At 41.7% G+C, this 27893-nt stretch overlaps 2 protein-coding genes across 2 annotated transcripts; one reads left to right on the plus strand and one right to left on the minus strand.

Moving 5' to 3' along the window:
- Positions 1-14361: 14361 nt before the first annotated feature.
- LOC131401242 (late cornified envelope protein 1A-like) lies at positions 14362-14697 on the minus strand. Its single transcript, XM_058536358.1, is given in 1 exon segment — positions 14362-14697. A coding segment is annotated over 1 exon segment (336 nt).
- An 8391-nt stretch (positions 14698-23088) lies between these two features.
- On the plus strand, positions 23089-23421 carry LOC131401246 (late cornified envelope protein 1E-like). The gene has a single exon (XM_058536369.1). It carries the CDS (start codon positions 23089-23091, stop codon positions 23419-23421), a length of 333 nt encoding a protein of 110 aa, XP_058392352.1.
- Positions 23422-27893: the final 4472 nt, after the last annotated feature.

A 27893-nucleotide genomic window follows, 5' to 3' on the forward strand; every position in this document is an offset into this window, starting at 1 on the left:
CGTTGTCCTGGCATTGTAGCGTGTTAAGCAGCATCCCTGGCCTCTACCCACTAGATGACAGTATCAAACACAACACCCTCTCCCCCAGCTGTGACAACTAAACATGTCTCCAGATTGTCAAATGCTCCCCCTGGGGGCATGGGGATGGGAGTGGGGGTGTGCAAAATCCACACACCCTCCTTCACTGAGAACCATTGAGTTAGAGGAAAAAAATTTAGGCCTTGCTCTCAGGGCACTCTCAATCCAATAGAGAATCCTATCCTCCCTTGTTAGTGCAGTCCAGTGGATTTGGCTGTGTACGGCAAAGAAGATCCCTGCCTGGTCTTTTTGCACCACTCTCTCACCTTCCAGGTGCTATATCAGATAATGCTCCGCTGCTATTCATAGGGTTTTCATGGCCAATTTTTTCAGAAGTGAGTGGCCGCCTCCTTCTTCCTAGTGTGTTTTAGTCTGGAAGCTCCACTGTCCACCATGGGTGACCCTGCTGGTATTCAAAATACCAAAGCAACATGCAGCCACCACAGTGTGGCCGCCGACAGATGGATGGTATGGTTCCCTGAACGAGAAACGAACTGGGGCCACAGCGGTGAGAGCTCAGAATCTTAACCACTAGACCACCAGGACTGGCTTAAGGATCTATGGAAGCTTCTTATTTTTCCCCTGAGGGAACTGAGTGCTCGTTATGGAAGGGTAGATTATCTCGGCTAATATGGCTCTTGTCAGTAGATTATCTGTGACTATCATTATTATAATTATTTGGCAAATTTATCCAATAACTCAGAATACTCCCTTCCTAACTCTCCTGCTTGATTTGCCAAGGAATGCCAATGGCAACTTGAAAAAATTATACGTAAGGATTTCAACTGTCTTACAAAATCATAACAAAGGACATTTTAACACAAAGAGAAGATATTTGTGTTGATAGTTAGTTAATAGGGTTTATAGGGAAAAGGAGATAGAGAGAAAAATGCACAAGAATCCTTGGGAGGGCCTTCAATAAGCATGTCCACACTTCTGTTCTTCTGGGTTCCCCACTGAACATAATGAAATAATTGGAAATAAGTAAAGAAAACATACCATACAAGAATGCATTATGAATTAAGGTGGATGGTATGATTGAGTTTGGAAAATCTTGAGGTGTCAGTTGAAAATAGGGAGAACTTGATTGCTCAACTCTGAGAATTTGGGCAGACAGACTGGTACAACAAAGCTCTCTTCTTCTAAGTAGCGATTATTAGAGATAAGTTGATACTCCTGAAAAATGTTAGAGTTCTGTGCTCCTCTAGCGACTCAAGGATAAATACTACACACCGCAATCCCTTATCTGAAACTCTCGGCACCAGATGAAATTCAGAACTTTTTTTTTTTAAAGGAGTAAATTTTTTTTTAAAGTACAGTAAATATAATGTATTAGTAATGCTACAGGTACACTTCAGAGTTGGCCATGGCCAACACCAACAGCATGGAATCCAAACCAAGGAGCCTACTGCATCTTGGTTAGGCACGGTATATAGTCCAGATCCTCCACATTCCATGGCTTCAGGACTCCTACCCCCTTGGGGAGACCATTAATATTTCTGCAGCAGAACATATGAATATTCACAGTAAGGTGAAGCGACTTCATGGGCTTCAGGTCAGTTTTTTGCCACCAAATGAGTGTAGTTAACAATCGGACAAAAGGCTGAGTTTGCAAAGGTCTTTGGATTTGGAAATTGTGAATAAGGGATGGTGGATCTGTGGTAACATTGGCGGATTATCAGCCATGGTATTTTCTCACCTCATTCCCTACCTCTGTTGTCTTCTGTTCCAGGGTCTGCCACACATGCCCTTTCCATATTAGGGTCCAGCAGTAGTGTGATTATCTTTACTTTGCGAAAATGACAAACATACGAGTAACAACAGTAAAATTAAACTAAAGACCTTCAATGGATTTCTGGTGAACATTCAATAAAACCCAAGTGACCGACCCTGGCAATGTCCTCCCCACAACCTAGTCCTGGTCTTCTTTTCAGCCTTAGCCTGTGCCTCACTCTCCCTCCCCACTCCATCACACAGGCCCTACATTCTACTCAGGTTGGACCACTCACTGCTCACAAAGACCTCCTGCATCATCCTGCCCCACAAAAATTCTCACACTGCTTCTCCAATCAATGTCCTCCAACCTCCTCTTCACCATCTCCACAGACTGAAGTCTCACCACCTTTTGAAGCTTCTATCCTATCACACCTCTTTGACAAATCTTTCCCAAAACCCTTCCTCAGAATTCCTCTCTCTTTCATCTATTTTCCCAAACTAATTTGTATCTTTTCTTTGGACATGTTGTACCACTTATTGGCTCTCTTTTTATTTATCCTGTGTGGGATTTCTTAGTTTTTTGGTTCTATGGGTTGATAGTTTTCATGAAATTTGGAAAATTTTGACCACTATTTTAAAATATATTTCCTCTCATTCTATTTATTCTGAGACTCTAAATACATGTATATTAGACAGTTTTCTTTTGTTCAACAGATTATCAATTATCTGTTCATTTTTTTTTCAATATTTTCCCCCTCTTTTCAGTTCAGTTTGGGTAACTTCTTCAAGTTCAAGTTCACCAATCTGCTCTTCTGTAGTTTACAACCTGTTAAGATCATCCAATAACTTTTTGACATTATATTTAATTTTGAACATATTTATTTTTTCAGATGTTGTGTTTTTCATTTTTAGAATTTTCATTTGGTTATTTTTGAGCATGAGAAACACAAGAAATTTATATTGCAACAAGCAAACAATTTTAAATTGAAGATTAAATATGGCTGTTCTTAAGTTCACCAGCGACACCACTGCAAGTCACACTTTAAGGCCACCTCTGTGGCTGCTCCCTTCTCTTCATCCTTCTCATTTCTATTTTACCTCATGTCTTCAGATTTGCCCCAAGAAACTGCAAATTCTTTTTAGGCTATAATTTAGTGCCATATGCCTATCTTTAGTCCTCTTTTCCTATAGTCACTCTAGTTCTACATTCATAAGGCCAAACTCACTGAGGTATATAGGAGGATAAAAATGGCATTTAGTTTGAACAAGTTCCACCCACTTTACAAGGAATCTGTGGTTTGAAAAATTCCCACTGTCCATTAAAAATCCATGTCTACAACTATTTCTCTTTATGTCTATCTATCTATCTATCTACCTACCTACCTACCTACCTACCTATGTATCTATCTATCCATTTCCTGAATGTTACCAAGTACTGCATACTATCTTGCCTACTTCCCCTTTGCCATCTTAATTAATTTGTAGAGCTTGCAAAGAATGTATTTCTATCATCATCTCCATTTAAAAGATCAGAATGCAGAGGTTTAAAGAAGTTGAATACTTTGCTGAGGTCTCTAAGGCCTCTTTCTCAACCACTATGCTACACACACACACACACACACACACACACACAACTTAGCATGTAGGTTTTCACAGCAAGCCATCTAGATCCAGAGGTCCAGATAGAAAATTCATATCTAAGGTGAAAAGAAAGGAAGAGTTGTGAGACTAGGGTCTATAGGTGTGAATAGAAGGCTGTGAAGAGAGCCATTGCCACAGAAAATAAGGCACCCAAGGAATCTGGGAATGGTGGTGTTCATTTCCACCCACCACAGCCCCCATCTTAAGCAGGTACTTTCCTAGCCAGCAGCAGCTGCCCTGAGCCCCATGGAGGGAGGCAAGGGAGGAGCTGCCAGTCATCACCTGTCACAGGACCCATGTGGGCAGCAGGAGGCAATCCTCTCATGCCCAGGCCCTGTCTCACAGGTTGGAGGCAGAGCCCAAGGCCAGGATAAAAGGGCCTGGGGCCAGAGCACCTCCATCCAATCCCTCCTGAGGCGCTGCTGGACCCTGTGCTGCTTGTGCACCGGTAAGTGTCCACTGGGAATGGGAACGGGTCTTCCACAGAGAGATGCTCAGACCAATGTGGGAGGGCAAGTGAGGCAACACCTTGTGGGAAGGAGGCCACTGTGTCAAAGGAGGAGGGTTCTGGAAGACTGAGGGAAGGGTGTGGGAGGGGTCTGGCACCAATTGAAGACATAGGGAGAAGAGCTAGGTGGCTGTGCCTTTTGGCTCTGGAGAAAACAAGTTGATCTGTTGTGGGTGAGCCTCTCAGTATGGGGACACTGAACAGCCACCATGCTCCACTCTGACAGATTTCAGGAGGGAGTTCATCTTTGAAAATACAGCCCTGTCTCTGACTGCAAAGGAGAAGCAGGGTGTGGACAGGGACCTCAGGCTCCTTTGGGCTTATTAAACCCACATATCCACGGGTCTGGGAATGCATTTACAACCTTCTCATGTTGATTAGGACACAGGAAGTCTGAGAGTCACTATGCCAACCCATCAGGTTGAGGAGCTGGGGAGAGGAGACCTGAGCTCTGGACTGAGATCAGGAGGTCAGGTTTCAAGTCCAAGGTCTGTAGTAATTGAGAGGTTTATCCATCTCTTCTTTAATAACATGAGTTTACCGAGGCGGATAATCTCCAAGGTCATTTGCAATACTGACCTTACAGATTAAAATCATCTTGGAAGTTATGACAAGAGGGAACGGTTACTATTATTTTTCCCTTAAGAAATAATATTCCAGTAAGTGGCCTATAAATTGGACAATTTCAGATTTGGAGGGCCTAGTTGGAATCAGTTCCATCTCTACTTACAAGATTTTAGACTCTTGGACATATTTTGTAACATTGTTTGGTCTTAGTTTACTACTTTGTATAAGAGATGAAAGTGCTTGTCTGACTTGCAAGGTTGTGATGAGGTTCCACAGAGATGGGGCAAGAGTATGGGAAGACCACAAAAAGTAGTAAAACTGTAAGAGATGATGTTTCTATAATTATAAGTGATGCTAAGAGGGCAAGAAGGGGCAAAAGTGTGCTGAGTCTGACTTGCTGTTTGACTCTCCCTCAGCTCTTGAACTCCTGCCCACTCACCGAGATGTCCTGCCAGTAGAGTCAGCAGCAGTGCCAACCCCCTCCCAAGTGCACCCCCAAGTACACTCCCAAGTGCCCCACCCCAAAATGCCCCCCAAAGTGTCCTCCAAAGTGCCCTCCAGTCTCTTCCTGCTGCAGTGTCAGCTCTGGGGGCTGCTGTGGCCCCAGCTCTGGGGGCTGCTGTAGCTCTGGGGGAGGTGGCTGCTGCCTGAGCCACCACAGGCGTCACAGGTTCCACCGCTGCAGACACCAGAGCGCTGACTGCTGCAGCCAGCCCTTGGGGGGCTCCAGCTGCTGTGGAGAGGGGAGCGGTCAGTCCTCTGGAGGCTGCTGCTGAAGTGGACCCTGACCTTCTCTTCCCCCTGAGCTCCCTGAATGGCGGAGAGGTCCCAGCAAAACTTGAGCTCTTACCTAGACGATCCCTCTACCCCAGTGTCCAGAAGCCCAAAACCTCTCTCTAAAACCCAGTTATTGCCCTCGTTCCCCATGTCTGTGGCTGCCCTGGAAATCCCAAAACACAGGACTCATGTCCCTATACAGCTTATGCTATTGTAGTCTGCTGCCTGAATTGAAACAATAAATATGGAGTCTGCTCACTAACTTGTTATAGACGGACTTAATTTCCTGTTTTTGTCACCATTGCTCTATTCTCCTTTCTCTTCTGCTAGTGGCTGTGGAGGCCTCAGTGGACAGAGGACAGGGTCAAGAGTCAGGAGAGAAAAGTTTGTATTTTTGTATATTTGCATTTTTCCCTAATTCTTTGTTTTCTTTTTTAACCCAGGCCCTGAAGCAGCGTTAATTGTGATCATTTCTCCTTCAACTTCTGGTTCTCTTCAGATGTCTAACTCTGTCCCTCCGCCATGGCCAGGAGACAGACATCATCCTTATTCCCACCATCATCTCCTCACTCCTGTGCTCCCCATTCCCCACCCATCTCCTAATAAATCTCCACCTGACTGCTCCTTCATTTTAAATATACATGCATACATGCACACACACACACACACACATAAACATATATGGAGTAAATCCTTGTTTTTAAAATTTTGAAATCACTTTTATTGCTGTACAATTTACACACGATAAAAGTCACTAATTTTTAGTATACAATTCAGTGAGTTTTGTCAAATATACGCAGCCGTGTACCTACAAATGCAATCAACACACTAAAAATGTAGTTGGTAGTTAATAATTATTTGGAGAACGTTTTAATAACTCATAATCCATAATATGTAAAGGAAAATTTGGATACATGCAATCTGTGTGGTTAAATATGGAAAAATTAAATTTCTTTTTTTTTTTTTTTTGTGAGGAACATCAGCCCTTTGCATAAACTTTAGAATCACTTTATTGAGACTCAAAATAATTTTCTGGGATTTTGATTGGGATTGCATTGAATCTATAGCTCAAGTTGAGAAGAACTGACATCTTGACAATATTGAGTCTTCCTATCCAGGAACATGGACTATCTCTCCATTTATGTAGTTCTTCTTTGATTTTGTTCTTCAGAGTTTTATAGTTTTACTCATATAGATCTTACACATATTTTGTTAGATTTATAACTAAGTACTTCATTTTGGGGAGTGCCATTGTAAATGGTATTATATTTTTAATCTCAAATTCCACTCATTCATTGCTGGTATATAAGAAAGCAATTGGTTTTGCATATTAACCTTGTATCCTGCACCTTGCTATAATTCTTTATTAGTGCCAGGAGATTTTTTTGTTGATTCTTTCAGATTTTCTACATAGATGATCATGTCTTCTGTGAAAAATGACACTGTATCTTCCTTCTCACTCTATATACCTTTAATTTACATTTCTTGTCTTAATGTATTAGCTAGAACTTCCAGGATCATGTTGAAAACGAGTGGTGAGAAGGGACCTCCTTGCCTTATACTTGATTCAGAGGGAAAGATTTGAGTTTCTCACCAACCTAATTTTGTATCCTTCTATCTTTTTAATGATGCTTTCCACCATTTAGAATTTAATTTTTCCAGGGCCAGATAGCGGTTAAATGCATGTGCTCTGCTGCTGGCGGCCTGGATTCAGATCCTGGGCATGCACCGAGGCACCGTTTGTCAGGCCATGCTGTGGCGGCGTCCCATATAAAGTGGAGGAAGATGGGCACAAATGTTAGCCCAGGGCCAGTCTTCCTTAGCAAAAAGAGGAGGATTGGCAACGGAAGTTATCTCACGGTGAATCTTCCTCAACAAAAAACAAAACAAAGCAAAAAAATCAAACAAAAAAATGGATCTAGACATAGAATTTATACCTTTCAAAAAATAAACTCAAAATGTATCACATACCTAAATGTAAAATGAAAAATTATAAAACTCCTAGAAGATAGCATAGGAGAAAACCTAGATGACCATGGGTATGGCAATGACTTTTTAGATATAACACCAAAGGCATAATCCATGAAAGAAATAATTGATAACCTGAACTTCATTAAATTAAAAACTTCTGCTTTGTGAAAGACAATGTTAGGAGACTGATAAAACAAGCCATAGATTGGGAGAAAATATTTGCAAAAAACACATATGATGAAGGACTGTTGTCTAAAATATACAAGGAACTCTTAAAACTCAACAGTAAGAAAACAAACAACCCAATTAAAAAATGGACAAAAGACCTTAACAGATACCCCACCAGGTGATGTACAAATACAAATGAAAAGATATTCCAAATCATATGTCATCAGGGAAACGCAAATTAAAACAACGATGAGATACCACTACACATCTATTAGAATGGCCAAAATCTGGAACACTGACAACATCAAATGCTGGCAAGGATGTGGAGCAATGAGGACTCTCATTCATTGTTGGTGGGAATGCAAAATGGTGCAGCCACTTTGGAAAACAGTTTGGCAGTTTCTTACAAAAGTAAATGTACTTTTACCATATGATCCAGCAATCATACTCCCTGGTATTTACCCAAAGGAGTTGAAAACTTATGTCCGCACAAAAACCTGCACACAGATGTTTAGAGCAGCTTTATTCATAATTGCCAAATCTTGGAAGCAACGAACATGTCCTTCAGGAGGTGAATAGATAGATACCCTGTAACACACACAGACAATGGAATATTATTCAGCACTATAAAGCAATGCACTATCAAGCCATGAAAAGACATGCAGAAACCATAAATACATATTGCTAAATGAAAGAAGGCAATCTGAAAAGGCTACATACTGTATGATTCCAACTATATGACATTCTGGAAAAGAAAAAACTATGGTGACAGTGAAAAAAGATCAGTGGTTACCAGGGATTGTTGAGGGGGTGAGGGGAGGAGCGAGGAATGGCAGAGCACAGAGAATTTTTAGAGGGAAATCCTCTGTATGATACCATAATGATGGATACATGTCATTATACATTTGTCCAAACTTATAGAATGTTCAACACACAGTAATGTCAACTATGGACTTTGGATGATAGTGATGTGTCAGTGTAGGTTTATCAAATGTACAAATGTACATTTGTACAAATGTACATCTCTTGTGGGGGATGTTGATAATGGGGGAGCCTATTCATGTGTGGAGGCAGTGGGTATATGGGAAATCTCTGTACCTTCCCCTCAATTTTGCTATGAACCTAAAACTGCTCTGAAAAAATAAAGTTTAATAAAAATAATTAACTTGGAAAAATAGATTACATATAATAGTTATAGGACTAATATCCCTAATAAACATAGAGTTCATATAAATTAGGAGTAAATAAGTAAACATTCCTATAAAAGATTTGAAAAAGTCATGAATAATCAATTAAAAAAAAGAAATAATTCTAATTTCCACTCAGATTGGAAAAACAGTTCTACCTCACTAATAAAGAAAAAATATAGCTCGTTTTTTTAGAAGGGAGATTTTAGGTTCATAATATATTGTTAAAGATTAAAAAATCTCACAAAACTCATGGTGGGGTTATGTGCAAAAGCTACTTACGCTTTGTTATTGGGAATGCGAATTAGCATAATAATTTGGGTGGGTCATTCATTCATTCATTCAACAAATATTTACTGGGGTAGATGAATTAAAGTTAAAAATAAATCTACCATTTTACATAAAAATTGTTTTAGCATTTGGCCAAATGAGATAAAAACATAAAAATGTGGCCGGTCCTGTGGCTTAGCGGTTAAGTGCGCATGCTCCGCTACTGGCGGCCTGGGTTCGCACTGCTTCTCCGGCCATGCTGAGGCCGCGTCCCACATACAGCAACTAGAAGGATGTGCAACTATGACATACAACTATCTACTGGGGCTTTGGGGAAAAAAAAGGAGGAGGATTGGCAATAGATGTTAGCTCAGAGCCGGTCTTCCTCAGCAAAAAGAGGAGGATTAGCATGGATGTTAGCTCAGGGCTGATCTTCTTCACACACACACACAAAAACATAAAAATGAAAGAATGGTTGCATAAGAACGTTCACTGCAAAAATTTAGAAGTTGCAGCATATGAGATAAATATAAAAAAATTACAATACCAGCAACACTCAGAAAATATAACTTTAAAAGATGCTATTTAAATTAGTAACTGAATTTTCTTCTAGACTTTAAGAGTATTGCTTTATCATTTATAATTGTTTAAAGAGTTTGTAGAGATAGAGAAAATTAAAAAAAAAGATCATCAATTTGCTGGATGCTTTCTTTGGAGCACAGAGAAAAAACAATTTCTCAGTTTGAAATATTTCTGGATACAGCTCAGCAATGTTTCCTTCCATTCCATGAGATGGTGGAAAGTTGACAATATAAAAGTACTGGGAAAGGCAGTCTCACGTGTACAGTCTTTCAATCCCCACTCAGGCACATAAAATGGCCCTTGGGCCTGGAACACTTCCCTATCAAGAGATAAAGAGCCCACACAGCTTCTGCTGGGCTTATCACCTTGTGTGGAACATCTTTCTTTGTTCCAGGCTCAATGCATGTTCTTTGTCTCTGCTTAAAGCATGTGCATCATACGGCACCTGGCCAACCCCACTTAAATCTGTCCTCTGAGGGGAGGGACAGGGTTCCTCCACTGCCATGTGAGAGGGGTGCAGGTAGGCCAATTGCCCTCTGTTGGTCCCTGGGAGAGATCCGCTGGCCGTGGGGGATGGATGCCCACTATTGAAGCTGATCTTGCTGTCTCTTCTCTATGTGAGTAAAATGTTGTTCCATCCAGTGCTTGACCGTGTTGTGTTTCCCTTGACAATAGCAACATCAAGATGCAGTGGGCAGAAGGGTTTAGAGTCCTCCCCTAGGATTGGTAACATCTGCATGGTACTCTGCTTGGCAAAAAGAGGGAGGAAGCAGACACTTTGACAATAGAAAACCTCAGAAAGCCAATGCTTTGCTGGTCAAAATATTTATACCGAACTGCTAACAAAGCCATGAGATCTCATAGCCAAGGCTTAAAATCTCATCTTCATGACACAACTATGCTCCTGACTCATCACCTACATCCAAGTCAGGTCAACTGACAGTTTGGGTGTTGTCCTGCATAGATGCAGAGGCATGGACCAGATGGCATCTCAACCTCATGATCCCAGAAATCAGGAGCAGGAATCCATGTCCTGACCATTTCCCCATTACTAAGCCTTTTGGAATAACCTGAGCAAGAGAACAAATGTCTTCCCCAGGTGAGACATGGGCAGATCTCTCAGGATGATGTGACCGTCACACCTCCGTGTGCCTCTCTCAGAGTGTGGTCTCCTATGAGGATGACCTAAGTCATAAGGAACAGCTTTTGTAAAGTCAGCGCTAATGCCAGTAATAGGATTTCAAAATCATTAACTACTCCTCTGTGCATAGCTGTACCTCCATGAGCTAACGGAGGTACAGAAATATAAGACCCAAGCCAGGAGATCAAGAAATTTATTATAATCTCACTTGAGTGATATGTCACATGAAGGATAAAAAAGCAGGTGGGATTTGAGCTGCACTGTCATGGCAGGACAACAGCCAGGACGTGCAGCGCAGAGAGAGGTATAATCAAAGTCCAGGAACAATCTAGATCAGTTTCAGAGTATTTCTGAAGGTGGGTGGCAAATGCTTAAACTAGAAATAGAACACAGATTCACATTTCACAGTAAGATTTTGGACTCCTGCTCATAAATAGCATGCAGCTCTGAACAAGACTTTGTTAATGATTCAATATTAACTATTTATGGGAATGGGAGAGGATTTTCCTGGATCTCATAGTGGAACAGAATCAAGGAGGCCCTCTTATTCTGAGCTCTGCCCTCAGTGTGTGAGAAAGGACTCCAGTATGACACAACCCTCATCCTGCACCCACATGGGTCCTGTGACCTGTGAAGACTGGCACCTCCTCCCCCACCTCCCTCATGGGGGCCCAGGACATTCCCACCATCAGTGTCACCTCATTCTCCTTACAGCTGCCTGGCCCTCACACCTCCTTCTTGGAGTTTGGGCTCCCCATCCCTTCAATCCCTCCTGTCCTATTGCTCTGAAGATCTGCTTTGAACTAAGACTCACAAAAGCCTCAAAATATCTCCACTTGTGTCCCAGCCACCCTGGCAGATGCTCTGTGTGTGTGTGTGTGTGTGTGTGTGTGTGTGTGCGTGTCTATGCCATCACAGTTAAAAGCCTGGATTAGGAGTGAGACACAATTCAGACAGAATCCTGGTCCTGCCACTTATTAGCTGTGTGATCTTGTGAAAGTCACCTAACACTCTCATTCTCGGTTTCCTCAACTTTAAAATAGGTGATAAAAATTATTCTCAACGGTGTTGTGAGAGTCAACAGAATCATGGAAGGGAAATGTCTGGAAAAGGCCCTGTAACACAGTGGACTCTCATGAATGAACTATCTATTTGTCGATAATCAAAAGGGAGTGGATTTTTTTTTTAGATCACAATTATTTTCTAGGAAAGATATATTGGATTTTAAAATGACCATTTTTTTCAACTGAGGTCTTTCACACATTTTCATATGATAATATCCCTGTGGAGGAGCTAGGGAGAAAAGCTGCATTGCTTTACACAGTAGAATGAGAATTTGTTTTCCAAGGTTCATATACACGGGAAGAGAGTGAGCCTGTGGATGAGAAAGCAGAAAGGAGAAGAGACAGTGGGAGGGTTCAAGCCTGGGGCATATGTAGTGGAAGGACTCTATGGAAATGAGCTATGGGTCGAGGAGGCAGGAAGACCTTATGGAACAGGAGGGCTTGGGATTCAGTAGCAATCCCTAGTGTTACAGCTTTGTGCCTATGTGGACACAAGGGTTCCTTGAGGTTTCTTTTGTTTTTTTTGAACATTTTTAGGGCATTAAGATAAAGATTGATGTTAATTTGATTTGTAGCACGTGCTCCTTCCATGTCTAGAGGGCAACATTATTAAAAAAATAAGCAAATTAATTAGATTAAGGCAAATTGGGAGTAATTATGAGAAGAAACTACTCCCTCCAGAAGTGTCCAAAATAATTCTCCAGAGCCTGAGATGAGGTATACATGACTCAATAATATCTATACCTAGGTCATAGTGGGCTAGGAGAACCAATATCTGGGGAAATGCATATGGGCACAAGAATATGGATATTTTAGACTGCTTAACTGATTGTATATATACATATATCTACAGACACATGTGTGTGTGTGTATACATGAGTGTTTCTATGCATATGTGTATATATGTATATAATAATATATATTATATATATGTAGACAGTTACAAATAGAGATATAAATATAGATACAGATATAGAATCCACCTTGTCTATTATTCTCAGCATCGGGTATCTCAAGGTATACAACTTTCCCTGAAGCTCCACTGCCTCGCATCTGTAATGGTTTCTCCTTGATTCTAATTTTCACTAGGATCCAAACATGTCCTCTCTCCACCATCCCCCACTCCAGGAATCATTACTTCTGACTTTTAAGGAAGGCTCATCTAGGGCTCCACGCTATGTTCAGGATCAAGACCAGCATTTTGACTGACGTCCAAGGCTCTGTGCAGGATGACCCTGCACAATTTCTCCAATTTCTACTCTGCTTCCCAATGAACAGAATGCACCCTGATGATGGGGAGAAGAGGTCGTCTGGTCCATGCCTCTGCCTTAAGGCAGGGCAGCACCCGAACTATCAATCTTCTTGAACTTAGGGGATGAGTCGGCAGCATGGTTACAACTACATCACGTAGACTGACCCTGTGGCCTTAGCTATGAGCTATCAATGGCTTTGAGATCATTCAATAAACACGTTTGACTAGCAAAGGCTTTCTGAGGTCACTTATTCTTTCAAGGGGTCTATCTCTTCTACTGTCATCTCTGACCTTCTCAGGGAGCTGGAGGGGGCACTGCTGAGATTGTATGGGAAATAATTCAGACTGAATTAATTTTTCTCTGTGCCTTCACACTCTCCACCCTTCTGAGCTACAAACTAGCGCATTAACAAATTTTAGGTTTTTTTTCTTCCCTTCAAGTCTTTCTTTTAAATTATAAATGATGAAACAATACTCTAAAGAAATAGAAAATATAAATGATTATTGCTTAATTATTAGGTAGGGGGAAGGTATTTTAAGAATGACACAAATCTCATAATATATAAAGGAAAGGACTGATAAATTATATAGAAATTTAATAATAAGGCAAAAAATACCCCCATATAAAGCAAAAAGACAATCAACTAGAGAAAAATACAACACATGTGCCAGCTAAGGAATTAATGTCCCTAATATAAAAATATATCTGACAAATTAAAAAGTAAAGCTCTAAGAAGGATACAGAACAATTTCTGTGGGATCTCTGCAAAGATGCTTAACCAAATCTGGTCACGAAGAAACGTCAGACGAAACCAAATTAAGGGGCATTCTACAAAAATGAAAGGTCATGAAAGAGGAAGACAAAGACAGAAAGCCTGAAAGACTGTCACAGACAGGAGAAGGGTAATAAGTCATGACACTAAAGCAGTGTTGGATCCTGAACTGGATTCTGACTCAACAAAAATTTATTTTGCTATGAGGGACATTAGTGGCACAAATGACAAATTTGAACAAGGTCTATAGATCCTGAGGCCTCAGGGGAAGTGGGAGTTGAAGACAGAGTAGCAGAAAAAGATGACATAAGTAGGCATAAAAATCAGTCAAGGCAAGAGGGAATGCAGATTTCTAGTTTTATTGTGTCACATCAGGCTGGGGTATGCAAAAAGATAAGCTAAGGAGAGACATAGAGTCTGAGCTTTGGGGTTCCCAGGGCAGCCACGCATCATGGAAGTACGGGGAAGGAGATCAGTAAATGGCTTTGAGGGAGAGACTTTGGGCTCCTTGGACACCAGGGCACAGGGATCCTCTGGAACAGAGCTCAAAGGCCTCACTCAGATCTCTCAGCAACATGGGCAGGTCCAGCAGAAGGAGCAGGAGGAGGAGGAAGGATTTGGCCATCTGCTGCGCCCAAGTCTATTCTTCTTGGCTCAGGGTCCACTTCAGCAGCAGAAGCCTCCAGAGGACTGACCACTCCCCTCTCCACAGCAGCTGGAGCCCCCCGAGGGCTGGCTGCAGCAGTCAGAGCTCTGGCGTCTGCAGCGGTGGGACCTGTGACGCCTGTGGTGGCTCAGGCAGCAGCCGCCTCCCCCAGAGCTACAGCAGCCCCCAGAGCTGGGGCCACAGCAGCCCCCAGAGCTGACACTGCAGCAGGAAGAGGCAGGAGGGCACTTTGGGGGACACTTTCGGGGGCATTTCGGGGTGGGGCACTTGGTAGGGCACTTGGGGGTGCACTTGGGAGGGGGCTGGCACTATTGCTGGCTCTGCTGGCAGGACATCTCGGCGGGTGGGTGTTCAGGAGCTGAGGGAGAGTCAAACAGCAAGTCAGACCCAGCACACAGAGGCCACCCTGCCCCTCCTTGTCCTTTCAGTATCATTTCTAGTTCCTCTATTTTGATGAACTGTCTAAAGTGGTCTTAGAAAATTAAGCACTAGAAGTTTCATTATTTCTAATAGTTGCCCAAATGCTCTCATATCCTCTCTTTGAAAACAATGTTCTTATGAGGCATTTTCAACTCTTTTATTGTTAGAAAACTGAGACCACAAGATGTGAAGGAAATGTTCTCAAAGTCAAATAAATATCTAGTCGCTAGAGGAGATTTTCTATTGCAATTACACCACAAGTATCACGGAAACAATTAATCTAGGAAGTAGTTTAGAAATGAAATCATTTCTCTAGGGAAATCAGTCATTCCCTCTTGGAGAATTTCGTAGATAATCTTGTCCTGTGGGGATATAGAAGTTCACAATTGCAAAGAATGTTGGAGATTGCCTGGGAGAACTAGCTGGGGGACAGTGTCAGTTAATGTGAACTGGGACTGGCACCCAGGCCTTGATAAGGTCCAATGCTCCTGCATTCTCAGCAGACACTCACCTAAAACAAATACCTCAGCTCCAACATTTGGGTTGTGTCTACTTGACTCTGCAGACCCATTAATCTGAATTCTTAAAACAGGTCTGTCAGCTATGATTTCCTCCCTACCGGCTGAGAACCACAGTTCCCATCTCAACTTTTCCAGGATGGACAATTATGTTTTCAAAGATAATCCTCCCATTTTGAAAATGGTTATAGGTTGGTATGATGGTCAATATTGCAAATCCTTCAGACCAGAGATCCAACAACAACACATCAATTTGGTTTCTCTAGAGCACTAAGTCACAATTATGCATCTCCTCCTTCTCATATTCCTAGCCTTCCTCATTGCCCCCCTTCCTCAGCTTTCCTGAGACTTGTTCTTTTGCCAATATGGATGCAACCTAATCCTCTTCTCACACCGCCCCCCGCCACACACACTGCAAAGGCCATGCCCCCACCTGCCCTCTCACTCTGGTTTGGGCATCCCTCTGTGGAGGGCCTGCTCCCATTCTCAGTGGACACTTACTGGTGCACAAGCAGCACAGGGTCCGTCAGCTCCTCAGGAGGGAGTGGATGGAGGTGCTCTGGTCCCAAGGCCCTTTTATCCTGGTCTTGCGCTCTGTGTCCAGTGTGTGAGGCAGGGCCTGGGCATGAGAGGATTGCCTCCTGCTGCCCACATGGGTCCGGTGACAGGGTGATGACTGGCAGCTCCTCACCTGCCTCCCCACCTTTTTCTCCCCAGAGGGTGCCTGCCTTGAAGGTTCTCACCTCTCATTTTTGGAACTCCCCCCTCCCAACACTCCCAACACTTCCCTTGTCTCCCCAATGTTAATTTAATGACTACATACCATCTGATTTAAACCAAGCTTTGAAAGCACTCCTTCATATATTATTCCATACTGGTAACCCTGAAACAATATGTTTTATAGCTTGTGGTTTCAACTTAATGAAAATAGCATCATGCTTGAGGTACTCATCTGTAACTTGATCTCTTCTTTAACATTATTTCTGAGAGTTATTTGAAGTGATGTATATAGCTATAGTTTATTAATTTTTAAAACTGTATAGTGTTCACTCTATGAGCATAGCATGATTTTGTTATCCTATCTCTTTTGGATGGGCTTTTAGGTTGTTTGCACTATTTGCTGTATAAATGTTACAGCTATGGAAATTTTTGTGTGTGTCTGCTTGTACACATGTTGGACAGACGCTCTAAATTAAGTGCCTTCAAGTGGAACTGCTGGATTTTAGATCACGCCAATCTCTTCAATTTGTTCTTGTCAATTTCTATTTCCACTTATGGTACATAAGATTCACTCCTCCTGCACATTGTTGCTAAACTTAAATAATTGCCACTTGTTGCATGTGAATTGGTTTACCGTTGTAGTTTTAATATGTGTTTCCTGCTCAGTAATGACCATGAGTATCCTTTTATGTGTCTGTTGGTCATTTGGGTTTCTTCCTCTGTAAATTATCTATTCTTTTTTAAAAATTATTTTTCTATTTGTCTCTTTTTGTTAGAATCTGTAAAGTGTTCTTTGAATACTTTGGTTACTAATGCACTATTTTTAAATGAGTTGTGAATGTCTTTCCTCAAATTATTTTCTTGTTTGCTTTTTAATGGTGTCGTTTGATGAGCAGTTGTTTTATTTTTAATATATCTATAATTCTACAATATTCACTATGTTGTTTGCACTTTTCGTGATTTTAAGAGATCTTAACCATTCATAAGCTCAGAAATGTATTCTTTTCTGTATTCTGTAAAAAGTTGTAAACAACAAACAAACACATAGACACAGAGGATAGATTGGTGGTTACCAGAAGGGAAGGAGGAAGAGGGAGGACAAAAGAGGAAAAAAGGCACATGTGTACAGTGATGGATGGCAATTAGACTTGGGTGGTGAACAGGATGTAGTCTACACAGAAATAGAAATATAATGATGTTCAATTGAAATTTATATAATGTTGTAAACCAATGTTACCTCAATAAAAAAAGTTGTAAAAATTTGTTTTCTTTTTAAAACTAAGGTCTTTATTCAACCCAGAAAGGAATTTTTGTACGTTTTATATTTAATATTTTTTTCCAAATGTATAATCAGTCATCTCCATATCATAATCAAATAGTCTACTTTCCCCACTAATCTGAGTGTCTCCTCAGTCCTAACAGACTTTCCACATATGTGTAGATCTGTAATTGGATTGGTCATTCTTTTCAATGACAATTTGTCATCCCTGTGAGAATATTCTGCTACTGTAATTATTATAAGTGTATAATCACTTGTGATATATAATCACACAGGGTCCATCATTTTGTTCTCCTCCTTAAGATTGTCTTGGTGATTACTAGACTTTTGCTCTTTCATATAAACTTTAGGGTTAGCTTGTCATGTCCCACAAATGAAAATAAAGAAAAACAAAACAAAACATCATTAGAATTTTGATGAAAATTTCATTGAATATATGCATTAATTTGTGAAAGATTGTCAAATTTTATGATAATTTTCCTTTGTATACATCCATGAATATGGTATATCTCTATTTATTTTGGTATTCTGTAATGCCTTTTAATAGAGTCTTGTCATTTTATCAAAAATATTTTACACTAAAATTATGCTTAGACATTATGTATTTTTTGTTATTTATTTAAAATAGCAATTCCTAAAATTATATTTTTGAATTATTTATTATTGATTAATATAAATCTAATTTATTCTGTATTCTGATCTTATATGTTGCAACTTTTATAGCTCTTACTGTTATTTTAATTTCCTTTAGTAATCATTCTTACACACATATCTTTTCTCTATCAAGTCTTTTCTCCTTAGGTTGCATTCTTAGAAGTCAATTGCTATGTAAAAGGGTATGCTAATTTTAAATTTTAGTTTCCATACACAGCAATAATTATTTGTTGAATAATGAATCACCAAATTTCTATCCAGGTGGTTATGTCAATTTATATTTCCACAAGAGGAAGACCCTTTTTTGATCACCTTCAGCAATACTGGGTTTTGTTATCTATTTTAAGTCTTTTCCAGTTCTATATCAAGGAATAAATCTGACAGACTGCATCCCTGAAAAGTCATCCTTGTTTTATATGTAGTTCTCTGGTTATTTGCATGCACAAACATGAATAATAAATTTCAAAATTTATTGGTCATTTGTCTTTTTTTCTGAGCTATTTTTTTGTGTGTTTTGTCCATACATTTGTAGATAGATTTATTTATTTACTGTAAAATTGTAAGAACTTACTGTTTATTATGGATTTTAATTCTATTACTGACCTGTATATTTTATTTTCCTCAGCTAGTTATTTATTTTTTCTCATCTTTTTTTTTTTTTTAATGATACTTTCTGCCAGGCAGATTGTTTTTTAACCATGTGGTGAATTTTATCAATATTTTTTGCCATGTTCAAAATATTTTACTCAACTATTTATAAGGAAATAATTAGGTACACATTCTAGTAATTTTGGAGTACTAATTTGTTGTTACTACTATAAATAGAAGTTTGCAGTGTAAGGAAACAAATTAAGACTCGCTTACGTGTGTAGTGCTGGATCTGGGACACAGAGTAAAATTCACTGAGTCTGAATTAATTCTCACCAGGTCTCAGCATTCTTCCCTCCTATCTCTGGGGATTATGAGAGCCTGATGACACAAGAAACATAATCTCTCAGAAAATCAATCCTTTGCTGGTGCACATTGTTTTCCTTAGGATGGTACCCATGCCATTGAGGTCTAACACCAGTCCTCAGGGTGTTACATCCTGCTGATATCTTGTTACCTAAACCCAAGTCAGACTCACTGATGTTTTCAGCACTGCCCTTTGTGGTAGCAGAGGCATGGACAGAATAGCTTGTAAGTCTCATCATCCTTGGAATGGATGAGCTGGGCTCCTGAATCAAAATTACCTATGTGAGCTAAGTAATCAATGTCTTGACTACACTCTGTGAAACAACATGAGCCATAACCAGGTAATTCAGTGGCAGATTTCTACAGAGTGATAAGGCTAGTACACTGTAATGTGAATATCTCAGAGTGAGAAATCTGATGATGATTGCTTAAATCACAAAGTAATGTTATAGCTTAAATCATAAAGTAATGAATAAATTTTTAAACTGATTACCCATTGAATGAACAGCCCTGTGTCAGGAGCTGGTGAGAGATACAAACATACAAGATCTAAGCTGGAGATTCAGGGAGAGTTTATTATAAGTGCATTTGAGAGAAAAGACTCATAAAGGATATCACAGCAAGGTGTATTTGAACAGCACAGTTTTAGAAGTGCATAGATCATGGAATAAAGCATGCGAATTTGACAGAAAGGAACAAATTCAAAGAGAATTTGTTCAAAGAGAATTTGTTCAAATTAAAATTAGAGAAAATAGGCCATTTCAGCTTAAGAAGAACATTTTTAAAGGGAAGTAGCAAGCCTGAACTGGAGATGTAGCAAAGGGTCGCATTACACAGGCCTCAAACATCAGTCAATAGAGATTGCAGCTCATCGTGGACCTAGTGAGGACCCCAAGATGAGACTTCCTTAATAGTCTGGGGCAATTATTGCTGAGGATGGGAGATGGAACCCAGTGAGGAATAGAACTCAATGAGGAATTGAAACCCAATAAGGAACAGAACAAAGGAGAAATAAGGTAGATAAGAGGCAGAGCAATTTAGGGAAGGCTGGACACCAGGCAATACCAGATGCTGAGAGAAATATGGTAAGATATATATGTGTGTGTGTGAATATCATATATTCACATATTTAGTCGCTCTCATAGTCTCTGTAACATCTCTAAGTAGAAATATACACAAGTATATACACACGCATATCTCAACCACATACTAGTAGGGTTCATACAGCACAAAGTGACCTAGATATGATCAAATCAACATTCACTCACATTTAAGGAATTCCAGAGTTCTTCCCCAAGCCTGGAGGGAAGTATACTTTCTTCATGTGATCATCTCTAGCTTGAATTCTCCTTCACCTGGTAAATTATTCTCATTGTTTAATCTGACTTACTACCAACCTAGATGTAAACTCTAGCCCTTTCCTTCAATATCCTAAAAATGTGAAAATACCAATATTTCTTTCAAGGAAAGCCTGTGCTCAGATAGATAACTGAATTGAGGCCCTAAGATACTAGGAGTTGAGAGAGGCTTATAAAACAGAAAGAGACAAAAAATCATTTGAAATATTAGACATTCCTGTTCTTAAACATCCTCCAACCTCCACTCTACTAGGAGCGTCTTTCTCTTGGCTGTTTGACACCAGGCAGTGCCCGGCCTTGCACCGTCTCACCGTCTCTTCACTACCTGTCCTCTTTCTTGTCTGCGGACTTCACTAGCTCTTCCATATGACCCCTGGGAACTCTGAATTCTCACTCTAATTAGCAGATCAAGTCATCTCTCTCTCCCTCCTGTAGAAAATTTCATTCCTGATTCACATTTTCTTATTAAAACCTAGCGATAACGTCAACAGAACAAAAGGGTCTTGTATTTTCTAACCAGATCTGCTCTCATTAGACGGCAGTTATGATTTTTAAAAAAATGAGTGTATTGGCATTTGTTTAGAGAATATTAAATGTTATAAACTCTCTACCAGAAATTTCCTTTGCATTAGCCTACCGACTCTCACACACCCCTGGACAGTTAATTTTGTATTATCTCTATTGTAGATTGACAAAACTGAGAACAAGAAGGATATGATATTTTTCACAAGGTCATGCAGCTAATAGGTGGCAGAACCAAGGTTCTCTCTTAGGTCTGTCTGACTCTGTAACTAGTGTCTTAATTGCTATAATACACATACATATGCATGCACAGGCAAACACACACATACACACTCACGTATAAGATAATCAAGAGTTGGAGGATTCTGTGAAACTTAGTTTAAATCGATTGTCCAGAGCCACTGAGTTAAGATTAGCAAGGCAAGAAAAGAGAGCTTGGGAACTCAAACTCCAAAATGAAGCAAGGCAGGCACCCTCTAGGGAGAGTAAGGTGGGAATGATTGTAGGGATTTTTTCCCCTGCCTCCACTTCTAAGCAGTCCTATTCTCAGGGGGGAGCAGCTGCTCTGCGCCCCAGGGAGGGAGCCAAGGGAGGAGCTACCAGTCATCACCTGTCACAGGACCCATGTGGGCAGCAGGAGGCAGTCCTCTCATGCCCAGGCCCTGTCTCACAGGTTGGGGGCAGAGCCCAAGGCTAGGATAAAAGGGCCTGGGGCCAGAGCACCTCCATCCACTCCCTCCTGCGGCGCTGCCGGACCCTGTGCTGGTTGTGCGCTGGTAAGTGTCCACTGGGAATGGGAACGGGCCTGCCACAGACGGATGCTCAGACCAGAGCAGGAGGGCAGATGGGACAGGGCCGTGGGGAACTAGGGACCTTGTGGACAGGGGGAGAGAGGCCTCAGGAAGACTGAGGGAAGGTGTGCATGGGGAATAGGCCACCTGGGACCACAAGGGAGAATTGGACAGCTGGACCTTTGTGCTGTACCAAATTGAGCTCCAGTTGGCTGGTCTCTCAGGTCAGAGGGAATCGAAGCACCGACCATTAGGCTCTACTAGGACAGCTTTCACAAGGGGCGTCAACTTTGAGAGTAAAATCGTGACCCTCTTTGAAAAGATGAACTGGAGACAGTTCTTAACCAATAGGGAAAGAGTCAATCAGAGGATGTTTTGGGGCTCTTTAAAACCCATCTGTCAGCCAGCCTTGGTGGTCTGGTGGTTAATGTTCTGCGTTTTCACTGCTGTGGGTATAGCTTCCTGGTCAGGGAACCACACTGCCCATCTGTCATTTGTTATACTGTGACAGCCACGTGTTACTGTGATGCTGAAAGCTATGCTACCAGTATTTCAAATGCCAGCTGGGTCACCCATGGTGGATAGGTTTCAGCGGAGCTTCCAGACTAAGACAGACTAGAAAGAAGGACTTGGCCACCCACTTCCAAAAAAATTGGCCATGAAAACCCTATGAATAGCAGCAGAGCAGTATCTGTTACAGCACAGGAAGACGAGTGGATGGCCAAAAAGAGCACGCAGGGTTTTACTCTGCTGTACACAAGGTCGCTAGAAGTTGGAATTGGCTTCCTGGAACTAACAACAAAAAAACCCCCACTGAATTGGAATTGAGAATCTAAGAAGGCAGACACAAGTTGAAAATCATTGTGCCAAGATATTAGTGTGAGGCCTTGGTGTGTTGAAAATGGCAGAGCATCAGACTCCAGCCAGGATATCTGAGCTCAAATCCCCTACATGCACAAAAGTACTGTTCTTCAGCTCCTTCAAGAAAGTGAGCCAGTGAGACCAGTCAGCTTCCCAGACTATTTGCAATCTGTATGTCCAAGTCTTTACAGAACAAAATCACCTAGGAAGTTACTCTAAGAAGCAATCCTTAATTTTCTTTCTTCAAGAGAATATTTACATTATGAACTGGTTTCCAGACTGGACAGTTTCAGGATTCTAGTTGACACGATGGGAGATAGTGCCTCTTTTGCTTACTAGATATCTAATTATGGCAGGTTTTTTCTCATTGATTTTTGCCTCAGTTTCCTTCTTTATAAAAGACATAATAATTCCCTCCTATGTTAAGCAGAAATTATGAGACTCAAGGAGTTACTGTGAGAGCATTTGCCCAACCATTAGAAATAACAAAACTTCCAATGTTTAACTATCTAAGACTCCATTTAAACAGTTCAAAATAGAGGGGCGAGAAATGATGCTGAAAGGACAAGGAGGGGCAGGGTGGCCTCTGTGTGCTGGGTCTGACTTGCTGTTTGACTCTCCCTTAGTTCCTGAACGCCCACCCGCTGAGATGTCCTGCCAGCAGAGCCAGCAGCAGTGCCGGCCCCCTCCCAAGTGCACCCCCAAGTGCCCTCCCAAGTGCCCCACTCCGAAATGCCCCCGAAAGTGTCCCCCAAAGTGCCCTCCTGCCTCTTCCTGCTGCAGTGTCAGCTCTGGGGCCTGCTGTGGCCCCAGCTCTGGGGGCTGCTGTAGTTCTGGGGGAGGCGGCTGCTGCCTGAGCCACCACAGGCGTTGCAGGTCCCACCGCCGCAGACACCAGAGCTCTGACTGCTGCAGCCAGCCCTCGGGGGGCTCCAGCTGCTGTGGCGAGGGGAGCCGTCAGTCCTCTGGAGGCTGCTGCTGAAGTGGACCCTGAGCCAAGAAGAACAGACTTGAGGGCAGCAAATGGTCAAATCCTTCCTCCTCCTCCTGCTCCTTCTGCTGGACCTGCCCATGTTGCTGAAAGGTCTGGGTGAGGCCTTTGAGCTCTGTTCCAGAGGATCCCTGTGCCCTGGTATCCAAGGAGCCCAAAGCCTCTCCCCCAAACCCATTTACTGATCTCCTTCCTCATATTTCCGTTATGTGTGGCTGCCCCGGGAACCCCAAAGCTCAGACCCTATGTGTCTCCTCAGCTTATCTTTTTGCATACCCCAGCCTGATGTGACACAATAAAACTAGAAATCTGCATTCCCTCTTGCCTTGACTGATTTTTATGCCTACTTATATCATCTTTTCCTCCTACCCTGTCCTCAACTCCTGGTTCCCTTGAGGCCTCTGTATCTACAGACCTTGTTCAAATTCGTCATTTGCGTCAGTAATGTCCTTTATAGCAAAATAAATTTTTATTGTTTCAGAATCTAGTCCAGGATCCAACACTGCTTTAGTGCCATGATTCATTAGTCTCCTCCTGTCTGTGACAGTCCTTCAGGCTCTTTGTCTTTCATGACCTGGGCATATTTTGAGAGCCCTTCATTTTTTAGAATGCCCCTCAATTTGGGTTTGTCTGATGTTCCTCTTGACTAGATTCAGCGACACATTTTTGCAGTGATCCCACAGAAGTAGTGTTGTGTCCTCTTAAAGCCTGATATCAAGCTTCATGTGGTGTCTAATTGTCCCATTTCTGGGAACTTGAAAATTGGAATGGGGACATTTGGTAGGATCCTAAGAAAGCTGGAACACTGAATTTCTAAATTCTTCCGAGTCTTTTATTGTCACTAGAAACAGCCTTACAACCCTTATCTGAGGAAATTAACCCTGCTTTGCCCAAGGAAACTGTAATGGCCTCTCCTGTAGTTGCCTTGCAAGACACTGCTGGTTCTCTTCAGGGCCCATCCCACCATCTTTCTTTGCTTCTAGACATATAACTGGACTCAGGTCCCAGTAGGCCCCACAAGGTGTGGTACAAAGTGTGACCCATGAATAGGTGTTCTACATTCCAAAAGAACTACATGATTTTTTCCACTTTATATAGACATAAACCCAGGGAATATGTGTGAAATGGATATTAAGGGGTGTGTGATAATTGTGGAAGGGAAGTAAAGTTGGATTAGGCCAAATTTATTGGTATAGATCCACCTAGCACATATTCTGGACTAAATGTTGTAGCTTGGGTCGTTAGACAGGGCTGTAACAGTTTGTTTGGTTGGTTGCCTGAAACATGGAGCAAAAAGTGGCCTACACTAAATAAAGATGAAATATCAGAACTGCCTTGTATGCTATAAGAAAGGGATCCAAAGGTTGAGGGTTATTGGAATATTAGAGCGGAGTTTTCATTTAAGATCTGCTCATTCACCTTGGAAGCATCCAAAAGACTCACCTTTCATCATGACTGTGAGAAATAAATTTGTGAAGAGAGCCCCAGCATTCATGAAGAGCTCAGTGATTGCTCTTGTCTGTAGATCAGAAATTACAGTGGGATCCGATGTGGCAGAATTGGGAAACCTAAATGCAATAGGAATAATTGAATCCCAGGGTGGCAGGGGCCAAGTGGCAGCACTTGATCACCAAAGGCCAAGTGGGTGCAGTTACTAAAATGGACAGCAAAGTCAAAGAGGAATCAGAATATTCTGACTCACAGAGACCTATGACTGTGGATAGTTGATCATGGTGTCCTTAGAAGTGAAATAGATGGGAAATCTACTAAATTCTTACTTGATATGTATACGTGTAAGAATTCTAAGTCAAGTGAACAAAAATCTGAATCATAAAAACAGAGAATCATGGTCCCTCAATCTATTCCTAGACCTGAGCTAGTTTACAGACCAGGAACTTCTTGGATGAAGGGGAGGCTGGGTCCCCTTGAGGAAGAGCCCTGATACACTGCCAAAAAGTTATACTGTTAATCTTTCCACTAGCCTTCTCCAAAGAGACCTGCAGCCTTTTACCCAGTGCATGGTAACTGTGCACTGGAGGAAAGGAAATAATCAGACTTTGTAGGATAACTGGACACTGGCTCTGAATTGACACTAATTCTAGGAGACTGAAAATATCATTTTGGTCCACTTTGGTCCCATTTGGTCAGATAGGGGCTTATGGAGGTCAGGTGATCAATGGAGTTTTAGCTCAGGTCCATCTCACAGTGGGCCCAGTGGGTCCTGAACCCACCCTGTGGTTATTTCCCTGGTTCTGGAGTGCATAATTGGAACAGACATACTCATCAACTGATAGAATCCCCACATTGGCTCTCTGATCTGTGGAATGAGGGCTATTATGATGAGAGAGGTCAAGTGGAAGCCATTGGGACTGCCTTTACCTAGGAAAATAATAAATCAAAAGCAAGACTGCATTCCTGGAGGGATTGTAGAGATTAGTGCTACCATGAAGGACTCGAGGGATGCAGAGGAGATGATTTCTACCACATTTCTATTCAACTCACCTATTTGGCCTGTGCAGAAAACAGATCTTGGGGAATGACAGTGGGTTATTGTAAGCTGAACCGGGTGGTGACTCCATTTGCACCTGCTGCACCAGATGTGGTTTCATTGCTTGAGCAAGTTAGCACATCTTCTGGCACCTGGTATGCAGCTATTGATCTAGAAAAAAAATTTTTCCCCCATATCGTTTAGTAAAGACCACCAGAAGCGGTTTGCTTTCAGTTGGCAAGGGCCAGCAATACATCTTCAGTATCCTACCTGAGGGGTAGGATAACTCTCCTGCCCTATGTCATAATTTAGTTCTCAGGAGTCTTGATTGTCTTTCTCTTCCACAAGACATGACACTGGTCCTTTACAGCAGTGATATTATACTGATTAGACCTAACGAGCAAGAAGTAGCAATTACTCTAGACTTATTGGTAGCACATTTGCATGTCAGAGGGTAGGAAGTAACTCTGACAAAAAAATCAGGGACCTTCTGCCTCAGTGAAATTTCTGGGGGTCCAGTGATGTGGAGCATGTTGAAATATCCCTTCTAAAGTGAATGATAAGTTGTTGCATCTGGCCCTGTCTATAATCAAAAATGAGGTACAATACCTAGTGGGTCTCTTTGGACTTTGGAGGTAATATATTCCTCATTTGAGTGTGCTACTCCAGCACATGTACTGAGTGATCCAAAAATCTGCTAGTTCTGAGTGGGGTCCAGAAGAGGAAAAGGCTCTGCAACAGATACAGCCTGTTGTGCAAGCTGCTCTGTCACTTGGGCTACATGGTATAGCAGGTCCAATAGCACTTGAAGTGTCAGTGGCAGATAAAGATGCAGTTTAGAGAATTTGGCAGGCCCTTATAGGTAAATCACAACGTGAATCCTTAGAATTTTGGAGCAAAGCCTTGCCATCCTCTGTGGATAACTACTATCCTCTTGAGAAACAGTTTTTTTCTTGCCACTGGGTCTTAGTAGAAACTGAACACTTGACCAGGGGTGAAAAAATTACCATGCAACCAGAGCTGCCCTTCATGAACTGGATATTGTCTGACCACCAAACCATAAAGTTAAGCATGCATAGCAGCACTCCAACATCAAATAGAAGTGGTAAATGCAAGATTGAGCCTGAGCAGGTCCTGAAAGCACAAGTAAGTTTCATGAAGTGGCCTGAATGCCAATGGTTTCTCCTGCTATATTACTTTGTCTCCCCCAACCTGCACCTACGTCTTCATGGGGATTTCCTGCAATCAGTTGACAGAGGAAGAGAAAAGTCCAGCCTGGTTGACAGATATGTAGGCACCACCTGAAAGTGGACACATGTAACACAATAGCCCCTTCCTGGGACATCCCTGAAGGATAGTGGTGAAAGAAAATACTCACAGTGGGAAGAACTTCTAGAAGTGCATCTGGTTGTTCATTTTTCTTGGAAGGAGAAATGGCCAGACATGAAATTATATGCTGATACATGGGCTGTGGCCAATGGTTTGGCTGGATGGCCAAGGACTTGAAAAGAACATGACTGAAAATTGGTGAAAAGGAAGTCTTAAGAAGAGATACATGGACAGACCTCTCAAATGGGCAAAAAAGGCAAAGATATTTGTTTCCCATGTGAGTGCTCACCAAACAATGACTTCAGTAGTGGATTTTAATAATCAAGTAGATAGAATGACCCAATCTGTGTATACCAGGCAACCTCTGTCTCCAGCTACTCCTGTCATTGTCCAGTGAACTCATGGTCAAAGTGGCCATCATGGCAGGAATGGAGGTAATACATGGCCTTAGCAACATGGATTTCCACTCACCAAGACTGACCTGTCTACAGCAAATATTGAATGTCCAATCTGCCATTAGTAAAGACTGAGTCCCCAGTATGACACCATTACCCAGGTGATCAACCAACTACCTGGTGGTGGGCTGATTATATTGGACCACTTCCATCATGAAAAGGGCAGTGTTTTGCTCTTATTGGAATAGAGA

Source organism: Diceros bicornis, chromosome 4 (assembly GCF_020826845.1).
Source record: "Diceros bicornis minor isolate mBicDic1 chromosome 4, mDicBic1.mat.cur, whole genome shotgun sequence".
Lineage (NCBI taxonomy): Eukaryota > Metazoa > Chordata > Mammalia > Perissodactyla > Rhinocerotidae > Diceros > Diceros bicornis.

Excerpts from the sequence above, each read along its gene's own strand:
- LOC131401246 (XM_058536369.1), top strand. The coding sequence starts at position 23,089 with ATGTCCTGCCAGCAGAGCCAGCAGCAGTGCCGGCCCCCTCCCAAGTGC.